The 18788-nt window shown below is 36.7% G+C and overlaps 1 protein-coding gene across 1 annotated transcript in view; it reads right to left on the reverse strand.

The window, feature by feature from the left end:
* Positions 1–834: 834 nt before the first annotated feature.
* Positions 835–18788, reverse strand: part of LOC139685722 (FYVE, RhoGEF and PH domain-containing protein 2-like) — a 97107-nt gene continuing 79153 nt past the window's right edge. Inside the window, exons 8-13 of the mRNA XM_071582755.1 lie at positions 14796–14980; positions 14202–14433; positions 13877–14074; positions 7698–7874; positions 7514–7620; positions 835–4708 (exon numbers count right to left, since the gene is read on the reverse strand). Coding sequence (XP_071438856.1) covers positions 4642–4708; positions 7514–7620; positions 7698–7874; positions 13877–14074; positions 14202–14433; positions 14796–14980 — 966 coding nt within the window. The 3' untranslated portion in view covers positions 835–4641. The remainder of the gene's footprint in view (positions 4709–7513; positions 7621–7697; positions 7875–13876; positions 14075–14201; positions 14434–14795; positions 14981–18788) is intronic.

Raw genomic sequence — 18788 nt, forward strand, 5'->3', positions numbered from 1 at the left:
TATGGTTTCCCAGGACGACCTGGTGCCCAAAAAATCAAATAGCTTGGGTGGAGCTGCAGGTGCCCAGAGACTTGCCCAGGAATTGAACCCCGGACCTTCCGGTCAGTAGTCCAATGCTCTACCCACTGGAATACCCACCATATTGTATAATTATGCAAATTTAAAAAATAAATTAATATATTTTGAACTGGTAAATATATTAATTTTCAAAAGTTCTCAACCAAAAATATTATTTGAAAAATTTAATGTATTGTCCAATAAATCCAGAGGAAGTTCAATTTCTCCCCAGCGGAATGCAATGGTACAAACTCCTAATTGGATATATACCTTCCATTTTACAGCATACTCTAACATCTCACACTGGGCTGAATAGCATACTAAGTATTTTAGCTGTTAGCTGAAAAAAATTGCCGTAGCATATTGTCAGCAATATGCAGTCTTTCACACCAATCCAATATGCTGCTCAGTAAATTAAAAGGTACTTGGTGAAGCCAGTCTCCCAAAATATGGCTGAACACTGAAATATACCATAAAATTCCTATTTGTGTAAGTTTTATGTGATATAATCAGATCTTATTTACATTATATGTAAATAACTTAACCTATCTGGGTCAAGGAGAGTAAACTGACATCCCCTACTCTCTCCTTCACTTGCCTCACTGAATTGGTTTATGTATTTCTCTCCACAAATTAAGTACACATTACATCCGCTATTATACAAGATGGACTAGACCCACCTCTACCATAGGCAACTGTGTGTTACCTAGTTTATTTTGAGAAGACCAAAACATTGTAGGGTTAGGCAATGAAAGAAAAATGAACTATTTTTATTATAAAAGAAAAATGTAATATTGCACAGGTTGAAGTCACCCTAAGTGTTTGATAAATTGAAATGGCCATAATACAAAAGAACACAAGAAACTAAAGCATTTGAAGCCATTCACATATATCACATTTTCTCCACTTTATACAGAGATTAACAAAATAATTGCAACATCATAAATTGATGTCTGTATAGAGTAAAATTGATGTCAACAGGACACATTTTCTCATGGGAGAAATTTAAAGATTAAAAGTAAAATTCAACAGCAAAGTTATTTACATTTTTAGGCAGAAAGTTAATTTAGAGTATACATATTGATGCCAAAACATCTAACGGTGATGCACAACATGATACTTACAATTGATTTTGAAAGCTCAATAAAATTTGGTAGCTTTAATAGAAAAGAATAACTTTTTTCAGAAAGTCACACAACCTTTCAAAAAGTACAACCACATGCTACATAGTATTAAAACAATAGCAAATTTCAAACAGCAACAAGTTATTGCATTATAAAAACACTCTTCACTTATAAACACTTAAAGCATTTGGTTTTTGCAATTATTACTCGCAATAATACTTTCTCTCAAACCAATAGCAATATTATTTTGCTCTTTATATAAATTATATGCAATTATTACTTATGATATTCACATCACATTTTAAATAAAATTTATTGGGATTCCTGTAAAACACATTTTGTTAAAAATGATTTCTATGACAATAAAACTTTCTTAAAGGATTCTAATAAAATTAACATCACAAACATTTATATTTTACTCAGAAATATGAAATGACTAAAAATACTCATGACTCATAATAATTAAACTAATACATTGCATGACAAGAAAAATAACTGAATAAGTCAAAAAGCTTTTCTAAAGCAGCTTTTCTTTAAAAAAAATATCACATATTTTAGAAGCCACTCAATGCACCATGTAAGAAACATTCTAATTCCATTATTTATTGGCAACAAATATTAATAAAATATATAGTTTATGTAAGATAAAAAAATTGCTCTTCTTTGGAAACCTAAACGTAAAAAGCATGCTTTATAATGATTAGTATCAAATACCGAAACTAATAAGATGAAGAACACTAGGTACTAATAACCATGCCAAATGTACTGCAAAGCTGAGGCATGTCTCCATTAGCTCTTCAAAACACCATATTTAAGGACCACAAAAGCAAATGTTTTTAATCAGTATCAAACTTGAAAAATTATTTGGAGACTAGTCTGCTTCACAGGTTTTTAAAGCTTTAAGCAAAAATACTTGAAAGAAAGAATGAACATTATTAAAATAAAAAATAAAATGATTCAAAACAATAATTTATGCTGATTTTAAAACTGCTTTACTGTTATTATAAACCAATATTGGAAGATTGATGAAGTTTTACACTAATGATGGACCAAGCCAAATGAGGTACAGTAAAACCTTGATTATCCGATTAGTAGGATACTCTGAAAAGACAGACCAGGGCATTGTTGCCAAACATGATAGAAAAATGGTTAAAATCAAAATAAAATTTTAAAAAGATAGTTTCAGATACTTTAATCTATTTTGATTACTCTGTGTGTGTGTCATTTCATCCACAATATTAGCTTTCATTTTTATCTTCCTTACTTCCCATTTTAGAGCACCATGATAAAATGCAAGAGCATCAGTCTCTAATTAAAATTGTAAACTTTCTATCAAGAAAAACCTAAACTATACCATCTAGATTAGCTCTTTGGGAATTTCTGTGATCATAGTCCCCTGAACAATCAAATATGAGATTCCACTACTTAAGTATGCACTTGCAATTTCATATTAATAGGTCCTGGAACCACAACCAAGAAGTTAGAGAGAGTTCATGTTGGCAGAGGTATGATTTTCCATGGTTAATTTACCCAATGAAACAAAAGGTTAAGTTTAAAAATCTTTTCCATATCCCAAAGAAGAGTTTTAAAGTAATTTCCTCATGAATGAAAACATTGGGAAAAAATTAGATTACTTTAAGTAGATAAGAACAACTTACTTAACTGGCCAAAACAAGCAAAAATAAATTTCCAGGGCTTTTTTGTCATTTTTTCTCTTGCCAACTTCAACTTTGATGTGATAAGGCAGATGAGAATGAGAATTTGGTGAAAGCCACCTTTCCTGACAGTTTGCAACAGAAGACAGGACATCAGCTACACATGGCATGATGATTATTCTTTCCATTGTCACTCTCTTTACCCCAGCAAACTCACAATACCCTAACCTTCAAAGGAACTATTACATATGACCACTAGACACTGGTAAAAGTGGTTCTCTCCTAAAAAAGTGACACTTAGCAGCAAATCACTCCCTAGTGCTTTCTAACTTGACATTTTTGTGCCCCATTGAACTGGATACCTAGGATCAACTGCTTTGCCCTCTCCTCCCCCTCACATGCCACAGAGAGTTCCAGTTAGTCAAATGAGCTTTACTCTGATGGCTGTGATCTAACTGATACCTCAGGTAGTTTCTGATTCTTGAAACTTGAGTATCAATGAGAATGGCACACCTTTTAGATAACCAAAAGGTAGCAAGGGACACAGCTGAGCTGTTGTATTTACATTTGGCGATTTATATTTAGTAGAATGAAAGTGCAAATGCACTGACTTGTCAAAGCACCCAAAGTTATGAATATGTATTGCTACTACAGTGGCATGAGCAATTTTACCGTCAAAAAGCTAAATATAAAATACCTAGCTAATCTTATGAAGATTGAATTCACAAACAGACTTTTTACCCGTTGCAGTTGGATTTTTCATTCTTTCTATTGGTGTTTCACTTGAAATGACACAAGCTACCTTCCATAGTTGAAACCCACATATTTGTAGTTTAAATGCCAATTATTTCAAGGAAAGCTAGCTGATAAGTTCTATATGCTAGAGAGTAAAACCAAATTGAATTAAACCTCACCTTTGTAGGCATGCAGCTTCCCTAAAGTAGCAACATTTAGTTTAAATGCATAATTTGCACATGTTACTAGAGTGAACAGGTAAACCTTCAATCCTCTCTTTAATTCCATGCAAACATTTCTTAGCCTAACAGCAAATTAACAAACATAACATGAAGAACTATTTGTTGCAAAAGAGCACAGACCTCAAATATTTACTCATTGCCATTTCTTTTACCTATTGATAGTAAAAGTCACCTTTTTATTAACCAAATGCCATGATATCTTAGAACAATTAACAGTAGAAAATGAGGACATAAATTCAGCATTTTGGCCCTCTTTACAAAGGCTTCATGCCAAACTGGCTGCATTTTAAAATTTAATCTGAAGGTTATATCAGCTGCAAATTAAAGAGTAGCATACTTGTCATAGACTGTGGTGCTATGTGCCACATGGTTGTACAGATGTTATTATACCATGTAGATTCATCATAGAGAAGTTTGAGTACTAAAGGTCGGGATAGAGCCAAGAGGATAGGGACTAGATGTCAGCAATGTCATTAACCACTAAAAGTCAAGATATTAGAGAAAGTGGTTGACTGAGGGTCAGATAATCAAAGTGTTACTGTAGCAGCATTATTCATTAGCAAATTGCTGTAATATCTGGCATAAAGATGTCACACGCTCATACCATCATATGTCACCCAACTACATAATGCAGTTGGAGAAGTTTTTTGTATTGCTATGAAATGAACTGAACAGATCCCTCAAGCTGAGATGTTTCTATAGTCTACTCACAGCTCATAGGATTTTATTTAATTAACAAAATATTTCCATTAAGGAAATGATATGCTTGAGTTGTACTAACATCACCAGGTACCGAATGCCCCAATAAGCCAGAGCATCCGTCATTTCTCATCTCTTGGGCCCTTCAGGTGATGGTAGCTCAGCTTGAGCTGCCATCTTTAGAGCATGCACCCACCTAAAGAAAAAATTTGCCAGGTTAGCACAGGTAGAATTATCAATTAGTACATACACTTACGCAGGAAAATTCTGTTAGATATTCAACCTTACTGAAAACAATCTTACATCAACTAATAAAGTTGATAACTTTGTCAGCTATATGTATCTTTCTATTTCTATTACATATGCTTTCTTTAGTCTAATAATACTAACTTTTTTCTGTTCTATTCATATTATTATTAATATTATTACTTTTTATTTGCCCTGAGATCACAATACAAAAGTACCAGGAGGGTGGTGTATGTACATGATACAAGGACGGTTCAATAAGTACCCATGTTAGAAATGAAAACATTTTTTCAAAAACATTTTTTTTTTTTTTTCAACGTAGTCCCCTTTTAGAAAGATACACTTCTCCCAACGTTCCGGCCATTTCTTAACCCCTCCAAAAAATAGGATCTGTCGAACTCTCGAAAATACGCCTGTCTCGGCGATAACTTCCTCGTTTGAGCTAAATTTTTTTCCCGCGAGCCATTTCTTCATGTTAGGGGACAAGAAAAAGTCGCAGGGAGCCATATTGGGTGAATACAGGGGGTGCGGCAGCAATTCACAACGTAGTTCATGCAGTTTGGCGGCGACAACTCCGGATGAATGTGCTGGCGCTTGTTCTCTACCGTGAGCAATCGCGGCACCCATCGGGCCAACAATTTTTTCATCGCCAAATTATCATGTAAAATATTAATTGCCGTTCGGGTCGACACACCCACGGCCTCTGCTACTTCACGCACTTTCGTTCGTCGATCAGCGAGAATTATGGCGTGGACTTTTTGAATGATTTCCTCGGTAACCACGTCAGCCGGGCGTCCTGGTCGCTCCTCATCAAAAACAGATGTTCGCCCACGTTTAAATTCGTTGAACCAATATCTAACTGTGGCCGTAGATGGCGAAGTGTCCCCATAAACAGCATCCAACTTTGCTTTTATCTCCTCGCATTTCTTCCCATCCAAAAACAAAAAGCGAATTACCGAACGATACTGTTCTTTTTCCATCTTAGCCAAAATCACACGTCTTACTCGAATGGCTGCCAAATCAATACTAACCTTTAAATCAGTCTGAAATTTGTTTCACCGTCGTTTGATAGATGGCAGCATACGATAATAACATAAACTTCCCTCAGGAACGCCCTTTGTCGTCAAACACGGGTACTTATTGAACCGCCCTCGTATAAGGCACGTAAAAAAGGAGCAAAGACACAGGCTCAATTATGATACAAAAAAGAAATGATGCTCACTGTTACCTAATGTTTGGCACAAACCCATGAACATTGGCTGTAATATGCACATGAAATATCAATTCAGAAAAATCATTGATCACCAACATGAATCGGACCACGACCATTGCTATAAACTAAAAGTATGAACTTACTGGTCGGGTATATTGTTGAGATAGTCGTCAACCGAGTAGAACATATTACGCTGTAGATTTTTTTTAAATTATGCCTGAATGAAGGAGTTCCCTTTGTATCCTTGATACTTTTGGGTAGTTGGTTATATAATCTGATGCCCATTTCATTGGGTCCTAATTTCAATGCTTTAGTTCTTATATTCCCATAATGGATGTCATTCCTTCCTCTGTTCTAATGATGATGATACGCAGAGTTAAGAGAATAGTTGCCAGTGTTATTTTTTATATATAAAATTAAAAACATAATGTAGATGCACAGGAGTGGTAGCAAATTTAATTCATGGAAAATAGGCCTTGATGGAGCATTGTGAGGTTTCCTGGTGATGATTCTAATAGCTTTCTTTTGCTTTCTAAAGATATGACTCATTGTTACTTTTGCACAGCTTAATTTAATATTATGCTTTATACTTCAGTTTATTAGCAATAGTGGTATATTATAAAGTAACTTGGCTACTTTAAAATTGATTTTGTTACCATAGAGAAACCAACTTGAGTGCTCTTTGAGGGAAACACATTTTTATAGAGCTCTGGATCTAGAGGTTATGCCACCAAAGTGAATCCATTGCTATTTCATTTAATGGTGCTTTATCAGTCTTGTAAGATGCAGCAATGCTGTTAAATTTTCAACAGCTTCAAAGGTTGGAGGGAGTATGAGAAACCTCCCTAGTTAGCAAAATTCTTGGCTGAGGAATCTCTTGGTCACACTCAGCTGAGATCGGCTCTCAGAGGAGCTAAGAGGAAGTGAGGATGAGTAGAAGTGGGAAAGGTGGCAAGAGGGTAAGTTTAAGTGATTGCAGTATGGTGAAAAAATCAGTAATGTGAAGAAGACAATGTGTGCAACCACATACATGCTCTCTATGCATGTATTCCAAGTAATGAGTCACATTGGCCTAAGACCAACCATGACCTTTCAACTTTCCTATTACATAAAATCTTCACTGGAGAAAGTTTACCTCTTTCAACTTGCACTCTGTCCACCTTATCCTTGCTGATAAAACAAAGAACTTTTCAGTAGAATACACAGAAAACAGAAGTTTTTCTAAGATATAAAATAATTTGTAGACTGGATTATAGTACTAGAAAAGAGCTTTTCCAGTGAATCACACACAGTAGCTTGGATTATTATCATCATAGTGGCATGAAAATCCTATGATAACAAAAATGACACATTTTCTAACAAAAACAACAACTGTGCTCTAACCATACGATGTGGGTATCAGAAATAATTTCAAATGCAACACAAAATTTTCAAATCTAATTCATAGGTATATAACAATAAGTAATAAGAAAAATTTTACTACTCAAATACAAGGCAAATTTTTGTTGGATATATGTTTGAAGGACAATTATATGTAAATACCTTTCAACATCATCTTTAGAGCTTCCCTGGAAGTAATACATCTTCTTTGCATGGAACATTTTGAAAAGCTTCTCCTTCTCAGTGAAATGCTCTTGCAGCTCTGTCAACTGAATCATATATAATACATAGTGAATGAGCTTACAACTCTATGAAAGCAATGCATGGTAAAGTCAACTGTGCCTACCTTGACTACAGTGAAACCTGGCAATGGAGTAGCAGTCATTGCTTGTTTGTCGGTATGCGAGCGATATGAGTAAAGGACAAAATCTGGATGAAGAGAAAACCAGCGACGGACCCATGACTTTCCCCTGGTTTTTAAGTGCAGATATCCATTTAAAACGCAAAGAGCATCAGCTGGAACCTAGAAAATATAAAATTATGAGGCTCAAATGCATTTACTCTTGTAAATTAAAGTGAAAAACTTTATTGGTAGAGAGAGAGAGAAAAGGGAGAGAAAATTTGACAATATCAATAGTTATTGAAAAATTCACAGACATGGCCTTTCAACTTTGCTGCTACACAAAATCATTCTCAGAAGAAAGTTAACCTCTTTCACGCTGTGCTCTGTCCAGCGATGAACTTACACAGATGATTGCATTTATGGCATACAGGCCTGTATATGTATTTGCATCAAAACAATGCACTGTACTTGATGGCACATAAGATGTACCCTCATTTAAGTAGGTCAAACACAAGAAAAAAGTTTAATGGTCTGTGTGCAAACTTGAAACCCCAACAATAGCATAACTTTACTCATATTCCAAATGTTGACAGTCTTTCACAAAGTAGTCCCCATTAGATGTGAACCACTTGTCCCACTTTTTTCTAGTGTTGAAACACATGCCAAAACCATTTTTGATAGGCCCTTCAAAACCGCCCCTCAGCAGCCTTCGCCACTGATTCTGATGATGAAAAATGCTTCCCATGAAGGTGTTCTTTTGAATTGAGGAACAGAAAAAAGTCGAACAGAACTAGTTCAGGACTATAGGGAGGATGAGGAACACACTTTACATTGATTTTTGCATGACATTAAGCAACAAAATTGCTATGTGTAGCCATAAATTATCATGGGAAAGCATCCAGATTTTTAAAATCTGGCCTTTTGCAATTGATATGTTTCAATAAGAATCTTCAACACATCCTCATGTTGGTATGACATGCTAATAACCTGTCTATATAAAAAATTAAATTATCATATATTTCACAGCAGAAGCCAGCCTATTGACCTTTTTTGGTATTGGTAATGCAGGAGATTTCCAAAGAGAGCTTTGCTGTTTGCTTTCAGGATCAAAATGAAGTAGCCAATCTCCAACTGTGTTAATAATGCTTGAAAGGAACACCTCATCTAACTGTAACATCAACTTCAACAAGAAACAAACATGCATGAGACTGTCCTGTTTTTCATAACTTAGAATCTATTCTGCAGAAAGACATCTCATGGACAATTACACTAAATAAAACTTTAATGTTGTATATGTGTAATCAAGTTGCTGTTGTTTTGTACAAGGTTGGTAACATTGTCTCTTTTGGGCTGGCTTGAGCGATGTTTGTATGTGTTTGTTTTTGTTTTTGTAGAATAAAAGTAGGAAGTCGTTTTTTTAAACGTCACTTCCGGCCCCACGTTAAGTTGAACATGTCGTCTCAATAATTGCTAAAGATCCTAAATCCTGTTTCGTCACCACGCTGCAAGAAGATCACAACAGGTTATGGGCCCAGAATGTGGAAATAGGAGTGTGAGATCAGTTTGCATGAGATAATTAGGTTCAATTAAACTGATTCCGGCCTTGTAGTCAACCGAGCTGTACTCGTAAATTGTTGCCTCGTGTTTGGATGACAAGTACAATGGAATCAAATGTCATCAACAACATCACGTACGGAGGTTCATTGCCTCAAATTGATAAATTGCGAGGATCGGTGAATTACGAGCAGTGGAAAATGGACGTGGAAATGTACTTGCTTCACGAAGACCTTTGGGACTACGTGGAGAGTGAAGTAGCAATGGACGCGTCAGCTCATGAACGAAAGCAGTCACAGCGAGCAAGGGCGAAAATATATTTGCTACTAGAACAAGGACCGAAAATGGAAGTCATGGAGTGCAAGACGGCCAAAGGTATGTGGGACAAGCTGCAGCACACCTATGAAGATAAGGGTGTGAACAGGCATGTCGCCCTTATAGACCAGCTGTTCGACATCAATTTGGGAACGTGCACAAATATGGAGGACTATGTTCAACGTTTCACAACAGTCGATGCGAAACTAAAAAGCATTGGCAAGAAGATTGACGACGAGCTGCTCGCGGTTTTGATGCTGCGGGGCCTGACGGTTGAGTACAGACCGTTTCGAATGGCTCTAGAGAATACAGTCACAGGGGTCATCAAGTCTGACCTAGTGAAGCAGAGGCTACTGCAGGAAGGGTACAAACGGGCCACAGATTCCAAGGAGCAGCAGGTTGTATTCTATGCCAAGCGGAACCAGAGGCATCAGGGAGAGTGCTCATCGTCCTCGGAGCAGAGTTCGAGTACGTCCGGGGCCAGAGGTAAGCAGAACAAGAAGTCCACCTTCGATCCGAGAAAGGCCAGGTGCTTTAAGTGCGGAGTGATCGGGCACATCAAGAGCGATTGTCCCGAGGAAGGGGCAAAGGTGTCGTGCGGGAACAGCAAATCAAGTGGGGGTGCCAAGAAAGGGAATCCAGTTGCCTGGTTGACAGCCCTTCGTTGTGAAGTGGGGAGTCATAAATGGTACATTGATTCTGGGGCGAATTCCCATATGGCAAGAACTACGGAGTACTTTTCAGATTTTCGACCAGATGCAAGTGACGAAGTAACAGTTGCTAACCATGACAAAATCAAAGTGTCAGGTATTGGTAGTGCATCAATGGATTTGATTCAGGGAAGTACTGCCACCATATCAAATGTTAATTATGTGCCAGATCTTTCAACTAATTTGTTGTCTGTAAATAGGTTAGTGCAAAAGGGTACTGCTGTTTTATTTGATTCATCTGGGTGCAAACTATTTGATGCTGAAACTTTACATGTAAAGGGAGTCATTCAAGCCTCGGGAACAGAGGAGAATGGGTTGTACAGTCTAGATTTAAAACAGTGTACCTCAGGTGACAATGTTGTCAGGGAGGGTGCTGTGGGATTAGCTGCAACTACTGAAGGGAATCATTCTCAGCTATTATGGCACAGAAGGTTAGCGCACTTGGGGCATAAAAATATGCAGACATTAAGGGGGCGTGCCAGTGGTCTGGATTATCCATGTAATAAGCCTCTTCAACCGTGTGTGGCATGTGTAGAAGGAAAGCTTGTTAAAAAACCTTTCACTGTGGGACCGAGAACGGAAAGGGTGAGTGAAAAGCTGAGTTTGGTGCACTCAGACCTGTGTGGTCCAATGGACCCTCCTGGCAATAGGGGAGAACTGTACATGCTCACATTTATTGATGATTGCACTAGAAAAATTTTTGCCTTCTTCATTAAAGGCAAGGAAACACATGTTATCCTAGAATGTTTCGTAACCTTTAAGGCTAGGGTAGAAAATGAAACGGGGAACAGGATTAAGTGTTTGCGGACGGATAATGGTAGTGAGTACATGGGGCGGGCTCTGCAAGAAGAGCTTAGAGCAAAGGGAATAAAACATGAGACAACGATACCATATAATCCTGAGCAGAATGGGCTAGCTGAAAGGGCAAATCGCGTCATTATAGAGAGGGCTAGATGCATGTTATCCGAGTGCAAGTTACCTAAGAGCTATTGGGTTGAAGCATGTAAAACAGCTGTGTATTTAAAGAATAGAGTACCAGCTAAGGGAATTGGGAATGAATTACCTGAGGAGAGATGGACAGGTCATAAGGTTGACCTTAGTCATTTGAGGGTGTTTGGTTGTATTGCCTATGCTCATGTGGCCAAGGCCATGAGAAAAAAGCTAGATGCCACATCCAAACGGTATTACTTTGTCGGATATTGTGAGGAATCCAAAGGTTATCTCCTGGCGAATCCTGAAAACATTGGACGAGTAACAAAAGCGAGGGATGTAGTGTTTTTTGAGGACAGTTTCAGGGAAGAGCATTTAACTGGGAAAACATTGAGGAATACAATTATTCTGCCTGAACTTTTAGGGGGGGGCGTGTGTTTCACCTCCCAGCCCCAGACAGAGGTCAGCATAAATGATCAGGCTGAAACTAATGAAAACACTAGCACAAGTAGTGAGGGTAATAATGATACCTCAAACATTGAGACTGAAGGAAGTGGTCGTGTCTATTGTGGGCAAAATTCAAGCTCAGGTGATGATAGCCAGAGGGAGGAGAGTATTGATCCGGGAGAAAGTAGGTATCCTGTTAGGAATAGAATACCAAAGGAATTTCCAGATCATGTTTTATTTTTGGCATCAATTAATTCAGCCTGTAATCAACCAATGTCTTTGTACTGTGATCCTCAGACTGTTCAAGAAGCTTTGTCTTCAAATGGGGATGAATGGAGGAAGGCCATGCAGGAAGAATGGGAAGCTTTAGCAAGGAAGGGCGTCCTTTCTTTAGCTGATTTGCCTGAAAACAAAAAGGTTGTAAAATGTAAATGGGTTTTCAAGCGAAAGGTGAATGCAGCTGGGGAAATAGAGCGTTTCAAGGCAAGGCTGGTAGCAAAGGGTTATTCCCAGGAGTATGGTACTGATTACCATGAAACATTCTCTCCTGTAGTAAGTTATTCTGCCTTGAGATTGTTGATTGCATTGTCTGTGGAGCTAGATTTAAATATCACTCATCTAGATGTGACTGCAGCCTTCTTGAATGGTGATCTTAAAGAGTCAATTTACATTGAGCAGCCTGAAGGTTTTGTAATTGAAGGGGCGGAGAGTAAGGTGTATTTGCTGCATAAGGCAATATATGGTTTAAAACAAGCATCCAAGGCATGGTATGACAAATGTCGGAGTATTTTTAAAGGTCTTGGTTTCAAGAATTTGACAACAGAATCATGTATTTATGTTAAGGGTATTGGACTTGATATTTGTGTAATAGCTGTATATGTGGATGATTTTTTGGTGTTTTGTAAGAATGGTGACACTGTGAACAAGTTAGTTTCATCATTAAAAAAACATTTTGAGCTGAAAAATCTTGGAGAGGCCAAAAGTATTCTAGGGATGAGGTTAACTAGAACCAGTGAGGGAATTGAACTGGATCAGGAAGAGTACATCAAAAGCATGCTGGTTAAGTTTAACATGTCTGATGCTTGTGCAGCCTCTACACCCATGGAAGTTGGGTTGGATGTAGCTCCTGGAGATCCAGATAAATGTCCTGATGTACCTTATCAAGGATTAATTGGTTGTTTAATGTACGCAATGACCTGTACTAGGCCTGACATTGCTTTTGCTGTTTCAAAATTAAGTAAGTTTAATAATAGCTTTAATATGGAACATTGGAAGTTGGCAAAAAGGGTTTTGAGATATTTAAAGGGCACATCAACGTATCGCCTTGCCTACTCAAAATCTGGTGGGTTCCTTGAGGGCTATGCTGATGCAGATTTTGCCAGTGATAAGATTGATAGACTATCTCGTACAGGGTATGTTTTTAAATTTGCTAAAGGGGCTGTAGCATGGGAAAGTAAAAAACAATCCTGTGTGGCTTTATCCACAACGGAAGCAGAGTATGTCAGCCTAACTGCTTGTACCAAGAAAGCTATTATATTGTGTCGAATCCTGAGGGAAATTTTGAAACAGGATTGCAGAAAAATATTTGGCACAGAATCTGTGTGCATGTATAATGACAATCAGTCAGCAGTTAAGAATGCCAATTGTGTTGATGTAAAGGAAAGATCTAAGCATATAGATGTAAGGTTCCATTTTGTAAAAACAGCTGTGACAGATGGTAAAGTGTTTGTGAAATTTAAGTCAACACATGAGATGCCTGCAGATATGCTAACTAAAAGTTTATCTAAGAAGAAACATTTTAACTGCATGAAGGATGTGAATGTCTGGGGCAACTAGATTAAGTGAGGGTGTTGTATATGTGTAATCAAGTTGCTGTTGTTTTGTACAAGGTTGGTAACATTGTCTCTTTTGGGCTGGCTTGAGCGATGTTTGTATGTGTTTGTTTTTGTTTTTGTAGAATAAAAGTAGGAAGTCGTTTTTTTAAACGTCACTTCCGGCCCCACGTTAAGTTGAACATGTCGTCTCAATAATTGCTAAAGATCCTAAATCCTGTTTCGTCACCACGCTGCAAGAAGATCACAACATTTAAGGAAACTACTTTGTTAAAAAAACATTGGATATAACTTAATGAAAACATTTGCATTAAGATATTCCCTAACCATTTCAGCATAAAAAAATGCTTCTATAGAATTTACCTTTATCCAATCAATGGTTAAGTTTTCTTACCTCCAGAACACCCTTTCCACGGCTAAAAGATATTTCTATATTTTCCTTTCCCACGTCATCTATGCCTGGACTCCGACATGGGCTTTGATTGGGAGATTTTTTGGACAAAATACTGTGGCATTGACGGCATACTCGTGACGCCTTATTATCTTCAAATGGAAGTTGGAATTTATGGTTTGAACATTTTCCACATACAACCTTTCAAAGTAAAAGGATAATATTAATAGAACATTGAGAGAACACCCATTGAAATCATTATAGTAAAATGTGGCACTGAAGTAACTTAATTATCCAAGCCAAATATATAATTATAATAGATACAAACCAAACCACATGCACGGCAGTGATGTTTCCTCTTCATAACACTGAAATTTGCAGAGCAGTCCATACATTTGGCAACACTATCCATCTTAATAAAATTTGGAGCACGCTTCCCAATTTCAGTTTCCATGGGTGCAATATTGTCGGCACCAATTTTTAATGAGGACTTCCTCTGACAAAGCTCTTGGCTTGCTTTCCACAATGCGTCTAACCATGAAGTCTTTTCTTCTTCAGTCCTAAATAAAGACATCACTTAGTAGTCAATAAGTAGAAGTATTTAAAAAAGGGTTATCTCAAGTACCACATGTCCAGTTAGAAACTACAATTTATAACTACTGTAAAAATGTATGAAAAACCTCATTAATAAGAGTCAAACGAGAGTAAAAATATGGCTTCTTTTCCAGATGAAGTTGACTTATTGATCAGGACTTAGGACTAAGGAATCAGGACTAAGCACTCAGCCAGCTATTTTTTATTTCACTCTTCTGTCATCCATAAATTTGAAAGCTGGTCCCCGACTAGTAGAACTAAACAATCTCTTCTGTTATGGCTTAAGGCTCTAGTTAAACTAGGAGGAATAATGTTTTGCTTAACTTACTGAGTATATAATTCAACATTCTTGTGAGTGTCTCGAATGTAAAAAGTGTTAGCAGTTTCCAGGTTATCTCCTTCAAGTACCTGGATGTTGTCAACATTAAACTTGGCTCTTAAGCGATACATAGGTCCAGATATTACTCTATTAGTAAGTAGTTTTGGAGAGCACAAAAAGAGGATGTCACTGAACTGAAAAGCAAAAGAAATAAACTGCTGTAGCAAAGAGAATGACTTATAACAACAAAAGGTTAGGCATGAAATCATCACAAAAAATTTACAAAAACAATTGTTAAAAATAAACAGAGTTAAATTTGGTAAAGGCAGCCCATGCAGTACATAATTAGGTGTGTTTCTAAATTGGGTACAATTACTGCTCTTCATAGGCACTCACCACATTTTATCACTAATTAGTTCTTCTGCAGTCTACTTCAGTGTGATTTAACCTGAAAGATGCCACCTGCCAAGGGCTTTACATGTTGTAACAGGATGAAATATTTTCACAATATTTATCAGGGGTGTGAAAAGTTTTGATTTTCAAAGGTGTATCTATGTGCACATACTTTAGTAGCTCATTGTTTTACTATACTTACATATGTGAAGGACAATTGATAAACAGAAATTCTGTTCACTTTGAAGGTTTTCCAATTAAAAGTGGTCTTACAATTGAACAGTAATAATTTGGTCATATTTTATGCATATATTCACTGTATAATTATATAAAAAGTATGGGTTATTACATAGCCACTACGAGTACATTTTTATATTTAAGAAAGAAGCATAGTCAAAAAAATATATTACTCTTTCATAATTATAAGGAAAACTGTATCATTAATAAATCATAAATTCAATGGCAAGCCTTAGTAATAACTCCACATTTTTTAGAGAAAGTATCATAGACTTAAAATGTATGGTAAAATATTAAAATTATTGCTGATAGAGTGATAATTCTTGCGAGTTTCTGTGAATCCACAATCTTCTATATTTACTAATTGAATTTTTACATTGTCTTGAGCTTTGTTTATATACATGACCACCTAAAATATTAGCACAATCAGTGGGTATAACCAAAAACCATAATTATAAACCCAAAGGTCAGTTTAGTATATGAGTTTAGAGCTCACCAAGTACTGATTCCAACAAAGCATGGAATTCACACAACAGGGTAGGTGAGCCAGTTCCATCTGTGCCACCAATTTTTTTCTAGGAAGATCTGGTACCCAAAAAATCACACAGGTTGGGATTAAAGATTAAGAATCAAACCCAGTCCCTCCAGTCAGCAGCTCAGTACTCTACCCACTGAACTTCCAGGCCCCCAACCATAATGTGTAATCTTTCCAATATATAGATTAGATTTACAATTCTGACTGGTATGAAGCATGCTTCCGATTCTCTCTTAAATTCAAACTATGAGTAACATTAGTGGCTTTTTAATATTTATAAATTTGTGTGTAGGCAATAGATGCCCTCCGTTTCAACAGAACAGAATTCAATTTCACGTGAAAATTCTAATAATTTCATTAAGATTTGCGATATGTATTTATGTTACATACACTATAACTAAGTGAGGCCTTGATTTATTATCAAGCAGTACAATACCTTCATTTAATTGAGATGAAATTTTTTTAAAAGGTTGTAATGATATAGTTAGTTTTTTGCCATATTCAAGTTTGCTATTGGCAAAATATTTGCCATGGTAACTTAATTTTTCTAGGCGTTTCTGTTCAATGATGGTATTTTAAAAGAGAACAATTTTATCACAAAAAGTGAATGGCACACACTATTTTTCTCAACAATCATTTATGTAGACATATTAGAGAGTAGTGGATCCAAGATTGAGCCAATTTAGAACTCTTTGATTAACGTTAAAACTGCTTGACTAGTTGCCATCAGATTCTACGCTGTGAAGTTTGTGCAAGAAAAAATTGGATCAACTCTTAATTTTTACCTTTAAATGTGATGATTTTGCAATTTTCCAAGAGTAATTCTTTGGTCAGACAAAGAAAAGCTTGGCTGAGGTAATATAAAACTCCTTTCTCATGCTCTTATTCCTCAATACTTCTTTAATATGATGGATGATTTTGGTGAAAACACCTATGGTTCCTCAAAACTACGAGGGTCATCCGGAAAGTAGTACCCGTTCGTGCCGCATGAAGTGCTGACGACGCGAGTAGCCGCTGGACGAGGTCAGATAGCTTCAGTGGCTTGTCTGCCTTCTCTGAGCCAAGTTGCGTGACGCTAGCATTGCCTGTGTTGTTTCTGTGATTGTTTACAATGTTTAAAAAAATTGAGAACGCCGCCAGTTGTGAAGTGAGGGCAGTGATTAAATTCCTCAATGCAAGAAACGTTCGCCCATGTGATATTCATCGCCAATTAAAGGAGGTGTATGGAGACAATGTAATGGACGAGTCGTCTGTTCGGCGGTGGTGTCGCAACTTCAACATGGGGAGGGGGAACACACACGACGATGAGCGTTCGGGGAGACCGTCTGTCATTACAGACCAACTGGTGAGCTCAGTTGACGAATTCGTGAGGAACGATCGGCGCGTCACAATTGATGACATCTGTGAGCATTTTCCCAATGTTTCTCGAACAATTGTTCATGAAATTGTTAAACACCATCTGCATTATGCAAAAATTTGTGCAAGATGGGTCCCTCGCGTATCTCAATGAGCTGGCGGCGAAGGACTATGCAGCAGGAATACAGAAACTTGTCACACGTTATGACAAATGCCTTAATTTGCTTGGAGATTATGTTGAGAAGTAGTTTAAAGTATCCTCTTTCAAATAAAATTTTTTATGTTTGTTAATATTTACTTTTGTGTCTTTATTTCACGAACGGGTACTACTTTCCGGATGACCCTCGTAAATCAAAATGAACTGCTTCTTATTTAAAGTATCATTATTTTTGACAGAAATATGCATTTTTACACAAATATTTTTTTAAAGGATGTATGTTATACTTTTCTGAAGTATAACAGTAGATATTTAACATAGAGTTTTAGCCAGTCTATCATTTGTTTCATTAACCTTAGTACATAAATGCAAACAAATAAAAGCAATAATATGTGATTAATAGATTGTCATTTCAATCCAATTTAATTAGAATTAGCTCCAATCATATTCTTTAAATAGTCTGTGGTCACAGTGACCGGGTTTAGCATATTTTTTGCATAGATTAGCTGACGTATGCCTAAGTCTACTAAACATCAATGGCATGGTCCATTAGTCCATAAAAATTCTGTTTTCAAAATAATTCAACATGCCGAACGGCAACCTTTCGGTACACTAGCAAATTCCCCGAAGAATCCTGGTGACTCAACTATATACATCATGGTATATGCATTGGGAGATCAGTTGATGAGGTGGAAATGGAATGCTTACAGTTTAAGTCTCTTTCTTTTGTAGAACTGTGGGCATAACTTCACTGCTTGAGTTTTCATAATTATTTTTTTCTATATTTTAAGTATTCAAACATGAAATTTAAGATGACAGGATTTGCAACGAATACAAATGATCACATTTAAAGCGGATTTGATAGTTGCAAGAGAGGAGTCACATTAATTGCTGTCAAAGGGAAGCAGAGGTAATGGGGAGAGCCTCCAAGAGCATAAGAGAAAGAGTTTGGAAGTTATTTTTGTTTATTGATTACAATGAATGCTGTGTACGATATCATACTCCTATGTTCAACCCAAACATAACCCCATATGAATTCTGTCATCAGATTAATACAAAAGTAAGCAATTGTTTTAGATGCTAACTATGTACCCTTTTGAGCTAGCTTAGAAGAGGAAGTTAAATGTACTAAATTGGTCTTCCACTGTTCTCAATCCTTCCTAATGTGGCTGTATAATGCAATATGTTTCCGATTGACATACCCAATTTTCCAAGAAGCCATTTAGATATCATTTGAGCCTTTTCACCACAAACCAGATAAAGAGCATAATAATAAAGTAGGAAAAGAAAATATGATGTAGTCAAGTCAATATCAGTCATTGAA

Source organism: Hetaerina americana, unplaced genomic scaffold, assembly GCF_022747635.1.
Source record: "Hetaerina americana unplaced genomic scaffold, ioHetAmer1.1.p SCAF_12, whole genome shotgun sequence".
Classification (NCBI taxonomy): domain Eukaryota; kingdom Metazoa; phylum Arthropoda; class Insecta; order Odonata; family Calopterygidae; genus Hetaerina; species Hetaerina americana.